The sequence below is a fragment of the Mya arenaria genome, chromosome 8 (assembly GCF_026914265.1).
Source record: "Mya arenaria isolate MELC-2E11 chromosome 8, ASM2691426v1".
Taxonomy (NCBI): Eukaryota; Metazoa; Mollusca; class Bivalvia; order Myida; family Myidae; genus Mya; species Mya arenaria.
In genome coordinates this window covers 21,794,554-21,814,867 of record NC_069129.1, presented here as the reverse complement: position 1 = coordinate 21,814,867, position 20,314 = coordinate 21,794,554, and the positions used below count along the sequence as shown (strand labels likewise).

Sequence of the window (20,314 nt, the reverse complement as noted above, 5' to 3'; positions counted from 1 at the left end):
CCAATATGAAATTGTGCATGTCGCATTGATAAGTTTATGATGAGAACATATTTCTTTTATCCACCGCTTTGTGGAGGATGAATAATGAGAAACAGCTGCGCAACGCCTTACGCTTCTTACGTGTAACAACACGTAGTCTAGTATATATTTAAATAGTATTGTTATGATATGTATAGATGAATAAAGTGAGATTATAAATTTACCGTGAGCCTCTATGTACTGAATTGTTGATGGATCGATGTCGTATTTTGTGTAAACGTGCTTAAACAAAGCCTGCTGCTGGCTCCCAGATGGTGCAGTCATGGGTTGTGCTGCTCTACCGTCTTGGTTTGTGCCTGTTACTATCACTCCCCATATTTTATCATTATCAAGTTGTGCCTTTAAAAAAACATTCATTCATTATTGTGTGTTATTTGAAAACATGGCTATACGTCGACAACAACCTACATTTAGAAACAAATCGTTTTCCTGTTGATGTTTTTTCGTTCTAAATTGCCTGGTGTAATGCCAAATACTGTTTATTAATAGCAAATGGCATTATCAAGTCATTCAAGTTTATCCCATTGCTATGGAGAACCGGGAAAGTTTTAAATACTCGCTCAGTGTAATAAAATTGACTATACGTACAATATTTATGCATAAAGGTTAGACAGACTAAGACTAAAAGAAGACATAACATAAAGAGGCTCGCTGACAGGTGTGTTTGCTACAATTATTGATTAATTCTTGTATATCTTATATAGCTGTTCTACGCTTTGTTTATATCTTGTTTGCTGTCAAATGTTCATGCATATAAAATGTTAACCTGTTTAAGTGGTTTGAGAATAACCACACCGCATCCTTCACCTCGGGCATATCCGTCGGCTGTATCGCAGAAGGTCTGGCATTGGCCAACAGCTGACATCATTCTGATTGAAAATGTAAGTTTTTTCTGCATTTGAAACAATACTGAAAGAAATGTTTAATACGTTGTAAACGACAAGTATTAATCTTTTTGTATAAACTCGAGTATATCATTCATACCTGGCTTTACTTAATGTTATGAACATGTCTGGATACATGATGCTGCTCACTCCACCGCAAATTGCCTGACAGCAATCACCTTGAAAGAAAGTGAAACAAAATTTATGTTTCAAACTAACGAGACATTACCACACCGACATTTAATAAGAAATATAGGAAGGAACTATATTTTCTTTTTCATATATTAAACCAGGTGACAAAACGCCGGTGAGAGAGGGATGTAAATATGTCTGTATCGAACCCGTGCTTGGTTCGATCCCCACCGTGGGAATCATACGGAGGCATCTCACTGTGCACTAACGTATCAGTTCATACAAAGAAGTATGATAGTAGCCGTTATCTGATATCGACACATTCTAACTAAAACTAATCCATATGAATTCAAAGCACCATACAATTATGCAGAACCTCAATTATATTTATTTTTATAGGTACTAGTTCTTTACATGAAAACGTGATTAAAAATTTAGAAAATATAAGTTTGATTCAGGTTCGCCTCTAAAGCATAATGGGAACTGTAGGGCCTAGCTAGCATTCAAATCTGTTCGCAGTTTCTCTTGCGAATATTGGATTATGTGTGTTCTGTTTTGTCGCATTGTGGCGTTTCTAGTTTTTATTGAATCATTATCTTCGTGAACACACTATTTTATAATAGTTGTATATTGTTGTGATATTAAAGTTAAAATTGTTTTTGTAACTTACATTAGCATTTAATACATACCTGAAAATTATAGATATGACATATAATAATACATTTGATTTTTAGTGCCAACCAAAATTATGGCAGTGACAACAAATTGAATGGCTGTCATGTGACCGCCACAATAAAAAACGTGTAAAGAAATTAATGGCAGCCATCTTGAGAAATATGCAACTATAACAAAGAAAGGCTCTGAACATAGCCCTTAGTTTTGGAATGTAAACAAATCAAAAGGATAAGTCACCTTATACATGACTGCTCTTGACCTTAAAACAGCGGATATTACGCAGAATAACAAAATAGCTGACATTGTGCGAGTACATAAAACTTACGATCAATAATGCAAGAAATATGGATATAACGTCGCACCAGCGGTTAGCAAAACAAATGCATTTTAACACCAATATATCGAAGGAAGCTATTATCAAACGTTTTAAATATTAAAGCATGCCTATTTTGAAAAGGGTCACTACAATCTTGGAATAATATTTTCCCCGCTAATAAAGGCGATGCTCCTGCAACCTTTACTTTTTCTGCTGACCTGTATCTTCATCGGTCTAGAGTATTCCTTCTCTTCCGTTTGATCCTGCATAATATCTTGTTGGTTCCATCCAATGCTAGGATGTTCCATTGTGCTCCTGCCCTTACATGACCCATGGGTGCTCGTGGCTTCTTCTGTGGAAGTTTTTCCGCCTCACAAACGTCACAAGCACCGACGTAAAGCTTAACATCTTCCTTCATCATATACCAATAAAAGCTTTCCAAGAGTTAGTTGCCTTAACCCCATATGACCATCGGTCAATCCATCGTGAACAAGGCCCAGGACATCATTTTTGAGTTTATTTGGTATTACCATCTGCGGTTTCTTTTTCGGACACTGTTTACGGGAAAAATACCGTCTACTAAGGACAGATTTCGCCAGATTATACCAAAGTGCCTTGTCGCAGGCTCTTTAGTGCAAACTCTTTACTTGGTTGACGCGCCTCTAGCAGTCCAGTGTAAACCAGTACTAGATCATTGTTGCGGGATTGCATGTTGGCGATCTCTGCATCTGGTAACCATCTACCCAATTGCAAACAGCTGTGGCCTTGGATGGCTCGATGGATGATGTTGACGGAGTTTCATCATCGACAGCTCTGACCACCAATACAATGTCTACGCCACACACGTCTTGGAGTTTGACAGTTGGAGCCCTTCCTGAAACGATTGATTTCTGGGTATTGGTCACTTCACTTCTGACCGTAGACGGTGGTTCTAAACGCATAAGCTGCGCTCGTCTGTTTCACTTTGAGCATGGACCGCATTTCAGTGGCTCTTCGGTGTCAACTGCGACGCACGTGCAGTCGCTATGCATAGGACATATTGACAAAGCCTCACAATAACCTTGAAGACGACCATGTCTGTACTTAATCTCCGATTGATATTAAACCAGGATTTCTAGCCACCTAGTAACTAAATCGGTGGGCTTTTTCAGCCTGAATAACCAAACAAGGGCCTGGTGATCTGTTCGAACTCAGAACCTCCGGCCTAACAGGTATTGACAAAAATGCTGCACGAAGAAAGATGACTGCTAACAATTCCGGATCTCTAACACAATAATTGCGCTCCGCTCTGTTAAAACCACGACTTTCAAAAGCTATACTCGTTCTCGACCATTTTGCACTTGAGCCAAGACCACACCTGTGCCGGTACCGGAAGCGTCAACATCTAAGATAAACTGTCCAGCATCTTAACGAGGGTGACCAATAATATCAGGACTTGTCAAACACTTCTGCAATTTGGCGAAAGCCTTTTCACATCCATCACTCCATACATATGGCTTGTCGATTTCTGTCAGCTCGGTCAACGTATGAGCGATCTTTGCGGTATTCCTACAAACGTCGGTAATAAGACCAAGTGGCTACAAAATGTTTTACTTTTTTAGCGTTGACTGGCCGCGACCAAGCTAGAATGTTGGCCACATTGGTCGGGTCGGGACGCCAAACCTTGGCAGAGACCACATGTCCGAGAAACGTTACTTCGGTCTGCAATAGCTGGCATTTCTCTGGCTTTTACTTCAGACCGGCTGCTACAATACTGTCTAAAACCTCTGCTGCTCTGGTCACATGCTCATCAAAACTGCGACAGAAGACGATATTGTCATCTATATATACAAGACAGGTGACCCAATGGAGTTCTTGCAGCGCGAGCTCCATAACACAGTGGAAAGTCCCGCTTGCATTGTTAAGTTCAAATGGCATACGGACCATCTCATAATGTCAGTATTTACAGAAAAATGCAGTTTTCGCGATGTCCTTTTTTACTGGTATCTGGAGAGGTATAAGTCTCTTGTTAGGTCAAAACTACTAAATATGGTGGAACCTGCCACTGCGTCGAGACAGTCCTGTATTCTAAGCAAATGGAAGCCGTCTGGTTTCACCAGCTCATTGAACTTTCTGTAATCTACACCTGGTCGTATGGCTACCGACTTTTTTTCTTGAGGACGTTTGGTCAGGCCCAAGGGGATGTGCTCTTGCGTATTACACCTTTGTGAAGTAATTCCTCAACCGCTCTTTTCTCTTTATCGGCATGCGCAAGTTAAACTCGTCAGTGCCGCTGTTTTACTGGCGGGGCCTCACCTGTGTTGATTGGGTGCTCTGCTAGATTAGTGAGTCCCAATTCCCAATCATGTTTGGAAAACGCACCCTCGTACTTCACATAAAAGCAATCTTATCAAACGTTTTCAACCAGACGTTCCTGTTCTCTTTTCCCGTAAATGGTTGCAATTTGAAGTTAGGCTGGTTTTGCCGCCTGTCTCTCGCCGCGTGTCTCCTTGCCTTTCAAACGCCATTTGCCGGTCGGGCATCTCAGCGCCATAGTTGTCGTCCATGTGGCCGGCTCTCATATGCTCTTGGTTTATAACCTCACCCCGCCGGTTGTAATGGGAGTTATTTGCATCAGCTTCCCATCTGTTTTCATGGTTCTGGTTCCGGTCTCATCATTCGTCGGTACTTTTCGCTGGTGTTTGTGCTTCCGCTAGTACATAGGTACACTGGGCCGCTTTTAATACCAGTAGCTCGGTAACCACCTCTTTTAAACACCAGCCATGTCTGACATCATTGCTGACATTTGAGTCTTGGCTGGTTCGCTAACGTCAGGATGCGTATGTCGCTCATCAGGATTTGCGTTGCGGTATGTGCTGCAGTCGCCACCCTCCTCTCGTTCGCCGAATTGATCTCGTGCTCCCGTCCTTGTCCGGCTTCTAGTTCTTTGGAAGGTTACCTCTTCGTCGCTTTCGTGGATTGCAATGTTATGCGTAGATGCGTATCACTGGATTGGTATAGAATAACCAATCACACTTTTGACATTAGATTGTAGGGGGCTTACCCTAGTTTCACGCTAGTGAAATTTACTTGTCACAAATGTATGTGGACGCAATCTAAAACGCAATATTCCGTTTCAACTTCTTGTGAACTGTGCTAACAAGCTCAGTTTGGCTCTCAGGTGACCGACTCAACTCTGATATTAAGCAGACAATTCTATAGTCCGTACCAATTCCAACCATGTATTGAAAACAGTTTTGTTCTAGTAATTGCAATCTAAGCAAGATAACACACACAAGTCACGCTACTTGCTCAATACAGTTGTCTGTCCTTGATAACTTCAATACATATATGTCCTGTAAATGCTATAGGCCTATGTAAATTGTATCCAGATTAAACGTTTGTAAAAATACGAATAAATGTTAAATTGAATCAAGGCCACATAACTTATATGCTTACTGAGTAATTATTATATAAAGCCCTTCTATAATATTACTATCGTTATTATTTTTTATTAAAACTCAGCTTTATTACTTTGTCGAACGTAACGTGATCTCTGAACAAAGGCTTGACTCAGACTGACTGCCAACGAAAATCGTGTCCCTTTTATACTCGCACTGCAACCGTAGGGTGGCGGAACGCTACTGCCATGAAAATAATGACAATGCCACCCCAAACGTTGGCAGTGCCAACCAAAATGATGGCAGTGACAACAAATTGAATGGCAGTCATGTGACCGCCACAACAAAGAACGTTTAAAGAAATTATTGGCAGCCATCTTTAAAAAATATGCAACTGATACAAAGAAAAGCTCTAAATATAGCCCTTAGTTTTGGAATGTAAATATAAACAAATCAAAAGAATGAGTCACCTTATACATGACTGCTCTTGACCTTAAAACAGCGGAAGTTGCGCAGAATAACAAAATGGCTGACATTGTGCGAGTACAAAAAACTTACGATCAATAATGCAAGAATTATGGATATAACGTCGCACCAGCGGTAAGTAAAACAAATGCATTTTAACATAAACATATTGAAGGAAACTATTAGTTAACGTTTTAAATCTTAAAGCATGCCTATGTTGAAAAAGGTCACTACAAGCTTGTTATTACCTATCTGAAGTGCACTTTTGACAAATGCAAATCCAGAGTCAGTTCATGATATTTTACCCCTCCTAATGTCAATATGTTCTCAATGGAATCGGGTATTTGTTAAATAAGATCAATTACATCAAACACAATATAATATGCCATATTTATAATATTCAGGTATGTATAAAACGCCAATGTAAATAACAAGAGGAATTTTAACTTGAAATTAAAGTTGCTCGTGTCCGAAGATCTTGGCACAACATTTAACTTGAAAAACAGCTTTAAATAATTCACAGCTAGCCAATATTTTTAATGCAGGGTGGGGTAAAGTTTATTTGAAGTGCACATTAACATTTTAATGTGTATTGTTATTGTATCGAAAACTGTTGTGGGTTGTTGGAAGATACTTAAAAACAAAGGATTTTTTTGTCGGCACTTTTTCTATAAGGTAGTTGTTTAATAAGAACTTTCACGAGACCTAATTCAACCCGTTTCTTTTTTTATTTTCATTGTTCCTTAATATAAATAAAATTAATTATTTCGCCAAAGCTGAGAATGCACCTAAAATACATTGTTCTGATAAATGATAGTTTCAATACTTTTACTGTGCATGAATATTTATTTAAAGCATTACCTGATCTAATAGCCTGGCATCCAAGGTGAATAGCCATCATTGCAGAGGAGCACGCCGTATCTACGGTTAAACAAGGCCCTTGTAAGTTGAACACATAGGATACCCTTGAAGATATTACTGTGGTGGACGAACCAGTTGCACTGTAGTTTGTGTTGCCTGATGAGTCCTGCATGCTCATTATCTTGTAATCGTCGTTCATGCAACCTGCCATTTTAAAAATACTAATAGCACATTCTTATTTAACCATATTCTGAAACTAAAATATTGAACCATCGATATATTAATTTTAGTAAAACCCTCAGGGTATAAAATTTCAATCACATTTTATTGGAGATTGATTTTTGGAAATGGAGGACGAATCAATCTAATCGTTATCACCGGTTGTGTCTGTTTATTTCGTTGGTAACTTAAAGGGACTATACACAAGATTGGCACCAAAACAGTAACGAATCTCAGGACAATTATTTAATAAAATGTTTTATTATTTCATAGCATAATTGCAAAAAAATACCAAAATGTAAAAAATAATCGAGTCGGAGACCGGGGTCGCCAAAATTGCAGTCCAGTGCTATATCCACTGTGCTACAGAGGTTCACCCGATATATTTGGCATATTTAAGATATGTACCTAACTTGGTAATATCACGTGATAACGTCGACGAGCCATTCACGCATTAGAATGAATTCTACTAGGTATACATACCTAGTTTTTTTTAATGGAAATATACGAAAGAGCTGCGAAAAATTACTTAATTGTAAATTATGTGGTACTTCAGTTAGTTAGTTTCAATGCATTGTACACATCGATACCAAAGATATGTCAGTTTTCGACAATTTTCTCTTTTTTTCGCTATTTCATCATACGGTTTAAATCTCTTTATTGGATGATATTTGTTCTGGTCATTGCCATTTCAGATTTCAATACATTTCTTTGCCTTCTTGGTTGGGCGTGTTGTTGGGCTTATTGCCGTCTAACTTTGCACAAATTTAAAGTTTGTCCAAACATTATTGTTAATAATCCTTTGTATTTGCCTTGTCAATGTAATGTAAAGCATATAAACATAAATTAAGGTTGAATTTGTATCGATGCCATGTATTGTATTGCCATGCTAGATAAAAGTGACTTCTCTTGATTAACTGTGAAATAGTCGACCTGTACGCATCAATGTAAACCAATATAGGTTAACATCGTCATTAGACTTTTATAAAAGCAGACATTTCACTATCCACAGTCTACTTGGTTTTACAACAAGCACTGACAATGGTAAAAAAGAGTATCAAGCAGAAGAAGGGGGCTGGTAGACCAATGACAATGACAGTCGGTGACAGAAAAAGACTAGAGGCCTGTTTTTGTTTCTATGGGAACTTTAGACATGAGCTGCAGTCTATTGGATTGCAGAAAAAAAGGGATTCATAGTAGTATCAGAGACGTATTCGGAACACATATGCTTCAACTGAGATAATAACATGTATCTATCCAAACCACCTGGCAACGTGGAACAATACTGGTTAGAAGGCTCATTGACACCAGCTAAATTTGAATGTGTGAAGTGACATCTGGTCCAAACCACCCAGATATTGTTAAAAGATGGTTACAGTCGGCAGAAATGAAATAACCCCTAAACACTTCTGAAAGCATTCCAAATTGGTTGCAATATTTTTCAGTGACCAAACTATAGTCCAAATCTGAATCCCTTTGAGAACATTAGGGCAGTTATTGAGGATTAAATCAACCAACTTTATCAATATCATGGAAAATAACAGGAAGTGGCTGACTACTGTGGCACTATGAGTTACAATTTGCTTCTTTGGTCAATGGTGTGATTTACCGTTTAAATGAGACAATAGGGGATATTGATGGACTGAAAAAAATATTGTGAATTAATTTGATATATTTGAGTTTAAGGTTTTGTGTTACAGAATTGTTTTGTTTTTTAACTTTTGAAGATGGTGTCCATAGTAAAGTTATTTAGTTTTTGGTACTTATTAAGGGGAGGTCATTTAGTAGAAGCTCGAATATGTCATTTTCAAAGTATATGTATACATGCCAAACAACGCAAATATTTTCTGTGGATTTTCATTCCCCATGAATTCTGAGCGGAACTACTGACATATAGTTCATAGAATATAGTTTGTACGTGACAGGATTGCCATATCAAAATTTGATCCGTTCCAGTACAATTAGTTTGACTACATCTTAAAGCTACAACATATTAGTCCCCTGAATGATACAAACATCTTGGCCTATCCAGGTTAAGTTTTAGTAGGTTTCTCCCATGTATCTTCCTGTAAAAACAGTTTTGTTTACATACCTATATAGACTCCTGTCTTTGTACCGCTCATCTTGGCTCTTGTAAAGCCCCCATCCTCCATAGCCATGTGGACACATTCAAGAACGTATCTTTGCTGAGGGTCGATTCTTGCTGCTTCAACATCACTCACTCCAAATAACTTGTTGTCCCACATATCATGGCTTCAAAAATGATTTGAATCATATATTAATCAGTATAACATTTCATTAATAACAACTGCGCTAACAACATTGGCGATCACATATCACAACTATATACAAATGTATATACAGGAAAGTATTAATGATTTCGAAGAAAGCTTACCTTATAAATGTTCGTTTAAAAATGTATAGACCCTAAGGTTAAACATAGCTTGTATGTATACTCTACTAGAACATTCGTTTATTCTCATTTCTTTGAGGTATTGTTATCAATAAGCCTTATTCAATTGATATTTTTTCCGAAACAGACTGATATACTCACTCTTTAAGAAAACCTGCCTTAGTAACATAACTCTTCCCAACCGCATTTTTGTCTTTATTGTAGAAGGTCTCGTTGTTCCATCTGTCTTTCGGGATATCCTTCACGTGGTTTTCACAATTTACAAGCACCTAAGTAAACACATAAATAGTACGCGTCATTTATACACTATGGGGCTCCAGGTAATTGAAATAGTGAAAATATTTATTAAAATGGTCGCGTCTCGTCTTTTATTCACTTAGGGTCAGCGGGTAAATATAGGAATGGCACTGCTCTTTTGCTCTTCAAGGTAGTCAATACGTATATAATATCGTCCGCATCGCAATGACAGAACAAAAATACTATATTTCATTTGCAATTGCAAATAAATCATTTTTGTGTTAGAGCGCGAGTTCCAATGACAGTGAAATAGAAAATTGAGTAATATATTTAGCTGGAATCTTAAAGATGCACTCTCACAGATTGAACGTTTTGACAACTGTTTTATTTTTTGTCTTAGAACGAGCCAATTTTTGCGAAAATTCATGGAAACCAGTCATATAAGACCACATGAAAAAAAAAAAAAATCACAGATTTTTATATTTAAGTTCAAAAGTTGATGGTATATGCATTTTTCTTAAACCGTTAGTAACGGTTTAAAGCTGCACTCTCACAGATTGACCATTTTTACCACTTTTTTTATTTTTTGTCTTGGAAAGAGCAATTTTTTGCATAAATATCTACAAACCAATGATAAAAGATTGCTGACAAAAGATCAGATCGTAGAGTTTCATTTTTCCGTTCGAAAATTGATGTTTTATGGCTTAAACCGTTACTAACGGTTTAAGAAAAATGCATAAAACATCAATATTTGAACTTAAATATAAAAATCTGCGATCTAATTTTTTGACAGCAGTCTTGTTTCACTGGTTTCCATGGAAATTTGCAAAAATTGGCTGGTTCCAAGACAAAAATAAAAAAAAGTTGTCAAAACGTTTAATCTGTGAGAGTTCAGCTTTAAGCAATAAAACATTAATTTTCGAACGGAAATATGAAAATCTACGATCCGATTTTTTGTCAGCAATCTTATATCATTGGTTTTCAGATATTTACGCAAAAAATTGCAATTTCCAAGACAAAAAAATAAAAATAAAGTTGTCAAAATGGTCAATCTGTGAGAGTGCTTTAATCAGCAAAACAATACTTACGCGCCAAAATTCCTCAGCATTGTCTGCTCCAGGAAACCTACAGCCTAAACCAACTACAGCAATTGCTACCTTGTCATCCATCGTTCCTTAGCTTTGAAATTTAAGAAATAATGTTTAACACTAAAATGTACATTGTTGAAAATTATTAGGAAAATAAGGTAATTATGACTAAACATGCGTTTTCTTTATATCTTTGAAAAATAGTACAAGTTTTGAAATATTTATTTAAACTGTCATACTAGGTGCATAGTTACACGGTCAGTGCACACGCTATATTTATCCTCGGTCCATCCTCGCTACATTCCTGGACTATAAGCAAGTCAGTGGCATAGCCTAGTGCTTTTGACACAGCGGATGTATGTTCGACTTTAGTTTTACCGACGTTTCATTGCATTGTTTTAATTATATCACATGATATTTTTTTTGCATTGGGTCAGATACGTCCAGTTCCAAAAAGCAAGCCATCAACAAAGAACACGCTTCAACACAGCCGGAAAGTTCTTACTGAATTGAAATTGTTTTGAATATTTACTTTTTATTAATGAATGAAGAGTTGTAACATAGATAGCAGTTCGATGTTGAAAATGATGGAGCATTAATAAAGGAAAATTTCCAGATCATCATTCAGTTCGAAACTACAGCATCCAACTAACCTATATTTCAATAGTAATTCATGGGTTAGGCCTCACCAAATTAATAACTTGTTCATCGGATTTCCCGCACCTATTTCTTCAGAAAAGCAAAAAAATAATTTTTATTTTGTTATCACTTGCGCCCGCACCATCTAAAAAAATAGTTATTTTTTTACGAGCGCTAATTTGTTTAGTAAAATGTAGCCTTTTCCCTTATACCCGTGTTTTTCGATCGTAACAATTATCAAAGCACCGGCTAGTCTCAATCATGCAGTTGTTCTAATTAGAGTCAATGAAAGATATAGACCCGGATACAAGCGTCTAGATGATCGAGACTAAATTCGCAACATGAAAACATTTATTTCTTTTCCTGATTCTTGAAAATTACGCCCTGAACAAATGACAATTCTACCACCATTTAAAGTTTGGTTAAATTTTGGACAAATGTGTTTGTTTTATTTTGGCTTCCGATTAAAGTAAACGTATATATACTGGACAAGAAGTGCTGAATTTCATCGTGAATGACAGTGATTATCCAAAGTTTGAATTTGGTTCGGACATGTTTGACGGGAATTCGGATGACCGTTAGTTACCCTGAAAAGACGGTCATCTATTCCTAATACACCTGTCCAGATAAAAACTTCAGGTGTGTATTTTAACTTCTTTGTTGTTAGCAAATATGATGTATTTTTTGTTTGATTTGTTGCCTTCAAAAATAAACATTTAATGATTTATGCATGTTTGTTTTTATTTTGCTACAGATCAGAGTATAGTGTTTATTTAATTTATATGCAATGCATGTACAGTAATAGAAACATAATGTATGACCAAGAAACGAGCACCACTTTTCTTTTGTTATCATCAAACTGTTTCAGTAATGCATACTACATTATACTACAATGAACATTTATGTATAAGATTGCTTATTAAAATTTCAGATTTCTCCGATGCAGCGGATCATGAAATTCCTGTCCCCATGAGGCAACAAGGGCGTGTTCGTGTTGGAGGCCTTGGTCGCCGATGAGTCAATGTTCGTGGACAGTAGGATGACGCTAAAAATTAACCTGACTGACATTCCTATGTGCTACATGCAACCCCATGAGTTTTACCATTCACAAAAAAACATCAAACAAGCCGGATTGTATTGTGTATATTTTGTAAATATTAGTCAAAAAGGATAAAAAAAATTGTGTCAGACTCTATGATTGGAAAAAGGTATTAATCACACTTTGTGTTGCGAATAAAATTTTGTAGATTTTTTAGATGTTCATGTGTATATTTAAACTATATATGGAAATCATTCAAGTGTTAAATTTGTATGCTGATTGGTTTTTGTCTATGAAAAAAATATTGCATATTCTTGTACTTTCTTGAAATATTTGTTTGCTATATAAGAAAATTGACCTAATCAGTATTTGCAGTACAAAAGAAGTAAAAGTGTCTTTTGTATGTCTATTACTTGTCTAAATTTGAACAAGATATCTAAAAAAAATTAAGGAAAATCTGCAATATATATGCAAAAAGCTACAGAAACATGCTCCGAAGCAAAAAGTTAAAACATAAACCCGGTTTAGTGGCAATGGGCAACGCCAAAGACATAGAACACAAATTCACAAACAAGAAACATAGAACAGCACACAACTCTACAAACAACACAGTGCATAAATACTATAAATATATATATATATATATAGTTGGTATGTTTATCAAGAATTTTTAGGTACCGCCTTGGAACGGTCAGTAAAATGTAAATTTACTGGGGGTTTAAACCAGTTTATGTGCACAAACCTCACTCTTATCCCAATAATTCTTAATAAAGATAAAACGCAAATTAAAGATAAATCTTATTAAAGTATGCATTAACTTGAGGAAACAATCAATAAAACAAATAATAATAAAAAACGAAAAAGTAAACCCCAAGTACTTCAATGATTAGAGATCCCAACTCTATCTGCAGACGGAGGGAAACAATTCAGAACACCTAATGCAAATACTTTTCAAAGATACGATGCGGTCATCGTTAGAAACTGCAAGTTTATAAAAGATAAAAGTTAAATTCTGAGAAAGCCTAAAATCAATCTGGCGCTGGCTGGAATTTTCTGTGACATATATGGTGCTGAAATGGTTTACAATACGGTGTAGGATTTTTGTAAATTCTCTTCCAGAACTAAGATGGCTAACAAGGCCAATCGTGTAGTCATTGCAAGAGTGATAGCTGTAGTTTATATTTGATTGCAAATGCCTATATTTATTTTGTGAGTTATTTTTCAAGTCACCTTGTCTAGTCATTTCCATGGCATGAGATATGACAATGTATTTTAATAGAGAATTATTTTTAACCAGTTTTCCTAAGGAAAAGTGGAAAACCTAGTTAATTTGGATTTGGATATGCCATTGAGCAGGCAGGTGGCTGTGACCATTGGCGCTTGTGTCCAGATTTTAACTTAGCCATGCATAGGGTATTTTGGAAAAAAAATCAAAAAGGTTTAAAAAAAAAACTGGAAAACTGTGGTTTTGAGTTCTTTCATTTATTAATTATTTTAAAGAAATACATTTGCTTGATCTCAAATAGCATTTGTTTGATCTCAAAACTAATATTTGTTTAGAATATTTTTTTATTGTTATCATTCTTTCACTGGATGTTATCCTTGTACTGTTTACAATATCATTGTTTAGTTAATAAGTGAAAAAATTGAGTTAAATGACTATATATATGTGTTCGCTCTTCGCTCGCTCCTCTTTTTTGCTAAATGCAAAACAAATATTTTTATCATTATTTCGCTCGCTCGCTCCATTATTTTTTGGAAAAAATCCGATGAACAAATTATCAATTTGGTGTGGCCTTATAGTATTGTTATTTTTTGTCTTCGGATCGATGTTTAATTCTGAGTAAAATATATACACTCTTTATTTCCACCAAAAGTGTTTTAAATGTTAAACATAATGAAACCATCATAAACAATATATGCATGATACAGGCAAATGAGGAAAACTATGAAAATAAATAAATGCAAGCAATTTATACCCATTGAAAAATTATTAAAGATGTGTATGGTAAAAATACAATATAATAATTACATATAGAAGAATTTTAACTTACTATGATACTTACATTTCTAACTGATAAAGATCGAGATAAATTGTGTCTGCATTTTTCATAACTGCCGGTTTAAAGCCGTTTTCAACGTAGCTCCCAAAAGTGTCCGCAACATATAAGTAATAACGAGGTCTACCACTATTGTCTTTTGTATTTTTTAATTATTATTTGCTCGTTATTTTTTTATAATTATCATTACAAAGCACGAAAGTCGTTTCGTTTTCATGTTGCATCGTCTATTGTTGTTTGGTAGATCTTTTTCGGGCTTTATTTATAGTTACAGCCAAAGCATGCTCACGGTTTTTACCAATGGTCTGTCTAAACCAATCTCTTGCGAGGAGGTGGAGCTAGTTTTACACAATTGACTTTGTTATTACATAGTTTATCGATGACTAAGTTTTGGCAACATGGTAAATCCCCCATATTTTACCGGCTTCAATGCATTTCGATTTAACAACTGTTCGTTTTACAATCTGCTTCATGAGATCAATAGTTCTAATCGGTAACCATAACGAACGCGTTGAAAACATAAACTGCCTTCAACTATTTGCCTAATTCTCAAACAAATTTAGTGTTTAACTATAAACAAATCGAAAAAAATGGTTAAGATTTTGCATAACATAGGTGCCTAGAAAAAGGTTTTTAATTTGATATTTCACAAGAACAGCTAAATGTGTTGGTCGTAACATTTTTAAGACTATTAAAAGGAACAAATGCTCTCAATTGTAAAGATAATAAACGTGTACTAGTATTTTTTATGACCAAAGTTTGTAATATTCGCGACACAATATAAAAATAAAGGACATCATGATTGTATAATGTTTATTATTATAACACAAAACTGAGCTGTCATAATTAGCGTTCTTTATTGTTTTACAACCTTATGCCAATAATGATACATAAGTTAACGTTCATATCGCTAGTAGATTTACTCCAATCTTAAATCAATACCAGGAACTTATCTTAGTTTAGATCGCTATTCATTTTGTGACTAAATATCGGCATGTTTTTGCAGCGTGCACAATGAATCGCTCATTGATTTCTTCCGTATACAACAGAGCGGTTGCTGCGTTATTTTATTGATTTATATAATGGCAAATTTCCAGATCGAAGAATAAAGACGCAAAGTTGTGTACCATTAACATTCAGTTTTAATTTCGCTTTGGACGGTGCAAAATATGGATAAAAAGGAGGTAAGTAATGATATATACTACATGTATTTGAGTTTATTTGAGTTGGTTTAAAGAGTAACTGTATTAGAAATAACCACCGTATTGTCATAATACTCATGTTTGACTTGGAAGGTTTTAACCTTTATGTAATATAATTAACACCACTTGTACGTTTCTTTAGGAAACAGTCAACTGTGTCTGCCATGAAAAAGTAGAAAATGCAATAGGTGAAGCATTTCACCGTTATGGAAGACTGATCTTTCGCCATCCTGTTAAAATAATCGTAATGATTTTGATATTAAACGGGGCTCTTGGGGCCGGAATGATAAAGCTAAAAGAAGATATCGATGTCAGCCGAGTCTATACTCCTATGAACAGTCAAGCAACGAAAGACGAGGAATTTATTATTGCGTTGTTTCCCGACCAAAGTGGAACAGAGTTCTATAGCTACCAGACTGTAAACCAGCCGAGATATGCAACTGTGTATGTCAGGGCAGTTGATGGCAATGTAGTAAGCCAGTCGAACTTTTACAAGCTAAAAACCATTGTTGATATTGTAAACGGTACTGTAGGTGAAGTTCCTTTCGATCAAACATGTGCAAGACGCAGTGGCGCTTGTGTGATAGATGGCGCAGTTTTACTTACAAACCATTTTAGCGCATTTGCAGCTGCAAACAACGTTTCATATCCATATTTCAACGATGAAAACGGTATTCCAACTGACATAGCGCCCTTGCTTGGTGAAGCCAATGTCAGGGACAAAATTCTTCAAGAGGCTAAATACCTTAAATTACAGTTTTATTTGCGTTCGGAAAGTTCATATGACATAGAAAAAATTCAAGCGTGGCAGGACAAGTTCATAGAGAATATGGAAAATTTTAGAAGCTCTGATCTCGAAATCGCTTACGCTCATACAGATTCGCTCGGGAATGAGTTAAATGCAAACATTGGCGGAGATATTGCACTTTTCTCTGCTACCTTTACATTGATGATCACATACGCATGCGTTGCAACATTTGCGGCCAGTAACGACTGTGTAGGTATGACACCGATTTATATACGTGTATGATATGTAAATACTCGCAAACCAAAATACACAATAATAAACCGCCTTATATAATTGTATTAACTTGGAGAATAAGTCTGATTATACCATTAATACAACTGCTGGTAGTACACTTATAACGGGTTTGATCTGAGTCTCAAAAATATAACAAAAAATGAATCAGCTAGCAGTTCAGACAGTCTGTATTTCCTGTTTTCAGCCAACAGAATGATGCTGGGTTTTGCTGGTGTGATTGCTGCTGGTCTTGGTATCGTTGCTTCCTTCGGTTTAGTCAGCGCGAGCGGCATGAGCTTTGTCAGCATTGTTGGCAACTCTCCTTTCTTAATTCTGGGTTTGCAATTCATTATTATAAAATCGTTAAAAAAATAGTATTATTATTTGACAAATAAGTGTCGAAAGTGTTAAGTTTTAATACATAATTTTAATTGTAATCTTCAGTATCTTAAAGGGACATAAAATAATCGAATGCTAGGTTATTGTGTCTCCTTAAATAAAATCAATCAACGAGTTTGTTGTTAATGAAAGATTGACATGGAAATTTCAAATAATAGTGTGTTTTTTTCAAAATAGATTAAATTCTTACATATGCACTTTAGGAATCGGTGTAGACGACATGTTTATATTACTATCTGGTCTGGTTACTGCTGGATTTTCCGACTCCTCGGAACAACGATTTGGAACAATGATGAGGCATAGTGGAGTTGCAATTACAATAACATCGCTTACTAACATCATTGCATTCGGATGCGGCGCTTCTTCTTCATTCAAAAGTGTTCGAAACTTTTGTGTGTATACAGGTATACCATATTATGCCGTACCATTTATTAACGTTAAGAGATTGTTTGATACTTTAAACTGTATTTTGTTTTCTAGTTACGTTTACTTGATTGTATTCGTTTTTTAAACATTGTTTGTTTTTGTTCAATTTAAGGCGTTGCAGTCATCTTCTGTTACATAAACCAAGCAAGTTTCTTTTCGGCATGGATTGCTTTGAACGAAAAGCGAATTGAGCAAAGAAAACACGTTGTTCTTTGCTGTAATTCAGCAATGTCAAAGACACAGTACAAACAGAAGAGAGCATCAAAGATGACAATATTTTGCTGTGCAGGTCAGAAACCGTCCGAGGAAAAAGACATTGATAGCTTCTTGGAACGTTTTCCAAAATGGGTTCTCCCTAAAATAGTGAAGCCCTTAGCAATGAAAATAATAATTTTGTTTGCTTTTGCTGCTTACTTAGGAGTAGCTATTTGGGGCGTTATCAATTTGAAGCAAGGTCTTGTGATAAGTAATCTCGTTTCTAAAGAATCATATTTCTACAAATTTAACAAATGGGAGGAAGATTATTTTTCAGAACATATACCGATCATGTTCGTCGTTGACAATAAAGTAACCTATTCTTCTGCAGAAGTACAAAATGAAATTCAGAACCTCTTAAATGCCGCGTCTTCTAGTGAGTTTATGACAAACACGACCATTTCCTGGTTAGATGCATACACATCTTCAATATTTTATAACGATACCAATGAAGCATCTTTCATAGTTGGTATTAATTCTTTTCTCGCAGATCCGATTTATTCCCGTTTTGAGCATGACATTAAGATTTCAAAAGACAACCAAACTATTGTTGCATCTCGCTTCTATGTGTTCACCATTACTATTGCTGATTCTCAAGATTCGGGGAAAATGATGACAGATATGAGAAAAATTGCAAATGACGAAATGAAATTGTCAGTTACCGCGTTTTCCCCATCTTTTATTTTCTATGAACAGTATGTACAGATTTTGCCTCAAACGTTACAGACGCTTGGAATGTCTCTCGGTGCTGTTTTTCTTGTCACCCTGTTTTTTATGCCACACCCTCTACTTCTGTTTTATATCCTGGTCACAATAGTGATGATAATTACTGGAATAGTTGGTTTTATGCATCACTGGGGCCTAACTCTTAGTTCGATAACAATGATTCATCTGATCATGAGCGTGGGATTTTCTATTGACTATACTGCACACATCTGTCACGCATTTATGGTTGCCGACGGAAATACTCGTGAAGAAAGAGCACAGCTCGCTTTGAAGACGGCCGGAGCACCAATATTTAATGGCGCTGTTTCCTCTCTAATTGGTATAATTATGCTGTCTATCGCCAAGTCATATATATTCAAATCCTTTTTTCAAGTTATGTTTTTGGTAATTGCATTTGGCTTATGTCATTCGGTTCTGTTTTTGCCCGTTGTATTGTCGTTTATTGGGCCAAATAAAAGCCATAGTAAGACCCAGAACATTGGACGCATTTCCTCAACGGAGTTATCGATGAGCAATTCTAACACAAGTTTAAAAGCAAGAAGTACGCCTTATCGCAATGCAATTGGTGAGAGAGATTTGCCATCTCCACCACCGGTACAAAACCGTGATAAAACATATAACCGTGATAGGCCATTATCCGGCCACAGTGTTCGTTCTAACGTAGGTAAATCGGATATCCTAACGCAAATGCGGCAAAATTCGCCCGTGATTGTAATATATACAGGAAAATAAAATGATACAATGGAAATTTACAAATGATCAAACTCTATTCAAGTCGATCGCAATCAAGAAAAGTGGAGAAAATCCCTATTTATTGATAACTTGTAGTGTGCGTAACTTGTATCTCCAATCACAATTATAAAACTGATACTTATGAGTATATCAAGTCAATACAATAAGACCAGCACTTCCACAATAGCAATTCTGCCAAAAACGTTGTTTTGAAATAAATCGCCGAAAACCTATTCGTACAACTCCCTCTGCATGATGCTCAGAAATATGGAATAATCGCTTTCTTGGCCTGATTAAAGCAGAAATATTAGAATTAATTGCTTCTACATCAATGGTGTTATTATAATGTAAGAAATAAGTAAAAGGCGAATTTTTAGGGTGTTTCTGTCGATTGATTATGATCTTTCCACTTGTTTTATCGGAGTGCGTGTTGTATGATTTGCGTAGAAATTATTTGCACGTTTAGAGATCATTTTTATTGCATGGTGAAATGTTTGCATAGAAAACCACATTGTAAAACATGTATGTGCCATCGTCTGTAAATAAGATTTTGTAATTATCACATTGTTATTATTATTATTGACAATTTAAAACTAAAGGTTGGGCCGTTTCTTTTATAAAACATTGAAATCTTAATAAAAAAGGAAAATAATAATACAGAACCATGACAAAATTAATATACTAAAATTAAAATCATCATGTACGAAATATTCAAGAGATTGTAAACATGAGTTTGGCTTTTAACCTGTCTATATTTTTGATTATCCAACATGTTTCTATTACTAGTACAATCATGTTATCCTTTATTGTGTTTTCTGCATTTAAATTGAAATTTATGTGGGTTAGATTTGCCTTTTCCAAACATGGTCTTTATAGTGACAAACATACACTGGTATCAATTCTATTTTAAAATCATTATATTAATATGGAAAAATAAACTGTAAACATACTCTCACATATAAGACATTCAACATAATACATGAAGAGTGGGGATGAATATATCTTATTCTGTGCCTTTGTCATGGTAAACATGGATTTCGTTTATGAAAAACTGTTCGACACGAGCTTTGCCTATCTTACTTTGTTTAAAATAAAAATGAAATCAT

General features: G+C 35.6%; 2 protein-coding genes across 3 annotated transcripts in view; one reads left to right on the top strand and one right to left on the bottom strand.

The window, feature by feature from the left end:
• LOC128242871 (phenolphthiocerol/phthiocerol polyketide synthase subunit C-like) overlaps positions 1 to 14,694 on the bottom strand; it is a 24,705-nt gene extending 10,011 nt beyond the window's left edge. The window contains exons 1-8 of one of the 2 annotated variants that reach the window (XM_052960270.1): positions 14,454 to 14,694; positions 10,710 to 10,800; positions 9,526 to 9,653; positions 9,064 to 9,224; positions 6,753 to 6,956; positions 1,024 to 1,102; positions 806 to 908; positions 204 to 378 (exon numbers count right to left, since the gene is read on the bottom strand). In XM_052960270.1, coding sequence (XP_052816230.1) covers positions 204 to 378; positions 806 to 908; positions 1,024 to 1,102; positions 6,753 to 6,956; positions 9,064 to 9,224; positions 9,526 to 9,653; positions 10,710 to 10,790 — 931 coding nt within the window. In that variant the 5' untranslated portion in view covers positions 10,791 to 10,800; positions 14,454 to 14,694. The remainder of the gene's footprint in view (positions 1 to 203; positions 379 to 805; positions 909 to 1,023; positions 1,103 to 6,752; positions 6,957 to 9,063; positions 9,225 to 9,525; positions 9,654 to 10,709; positions 10,801 to 14,453) is intronic. The other variant, XM_052960271.1, reaches the window with a different exon arrangement.
• Positions 5,807 to 20,314, top strand: LOC128242872 (patched domain-containing protein 3-like). Its single transcript, XM_052960272.1, has 6 exons — positions 5,807 to 6,026; positions 15,545 to 15,631; positions 15,792 to 16,650; positions 16,876 to 17,007; positions 17,273 to 17,473; positions 17,608 to 20,314. The coding sequence occupies exons 2-6, from the start codon at positions 15,617 to 15,619 to the stop codon at positions 19,206 to 19,208; spliced, it is 2,808 nt and encodes a 935-aa protein (XP_052816232.1). The 5' UTR covers positions 5,807 to 6,026; positions 15,545 to 15,616; the 3' UTR covers positions 19,209 to 20,314.

Bases quoted from the DNA above. Each gene is read 5' to 3' on its own strand.
- LOC128242872 (XM_052960272.1), top strand. The intron at 16,651-16,875 runs GTATGACACCGA...TCCTGTTTTCAG, and splicing joins GGCCAGTAACGACTGTGTAG to CCAACAGAATGATGCTGGGT. The intron at 17,474-17,607 runs GTATACCATATT...GTTCAATTTAAG, and splicing joins AAACTTTTGTGTGTATACAG to GCGTTGCAGTCATCTTCTGT.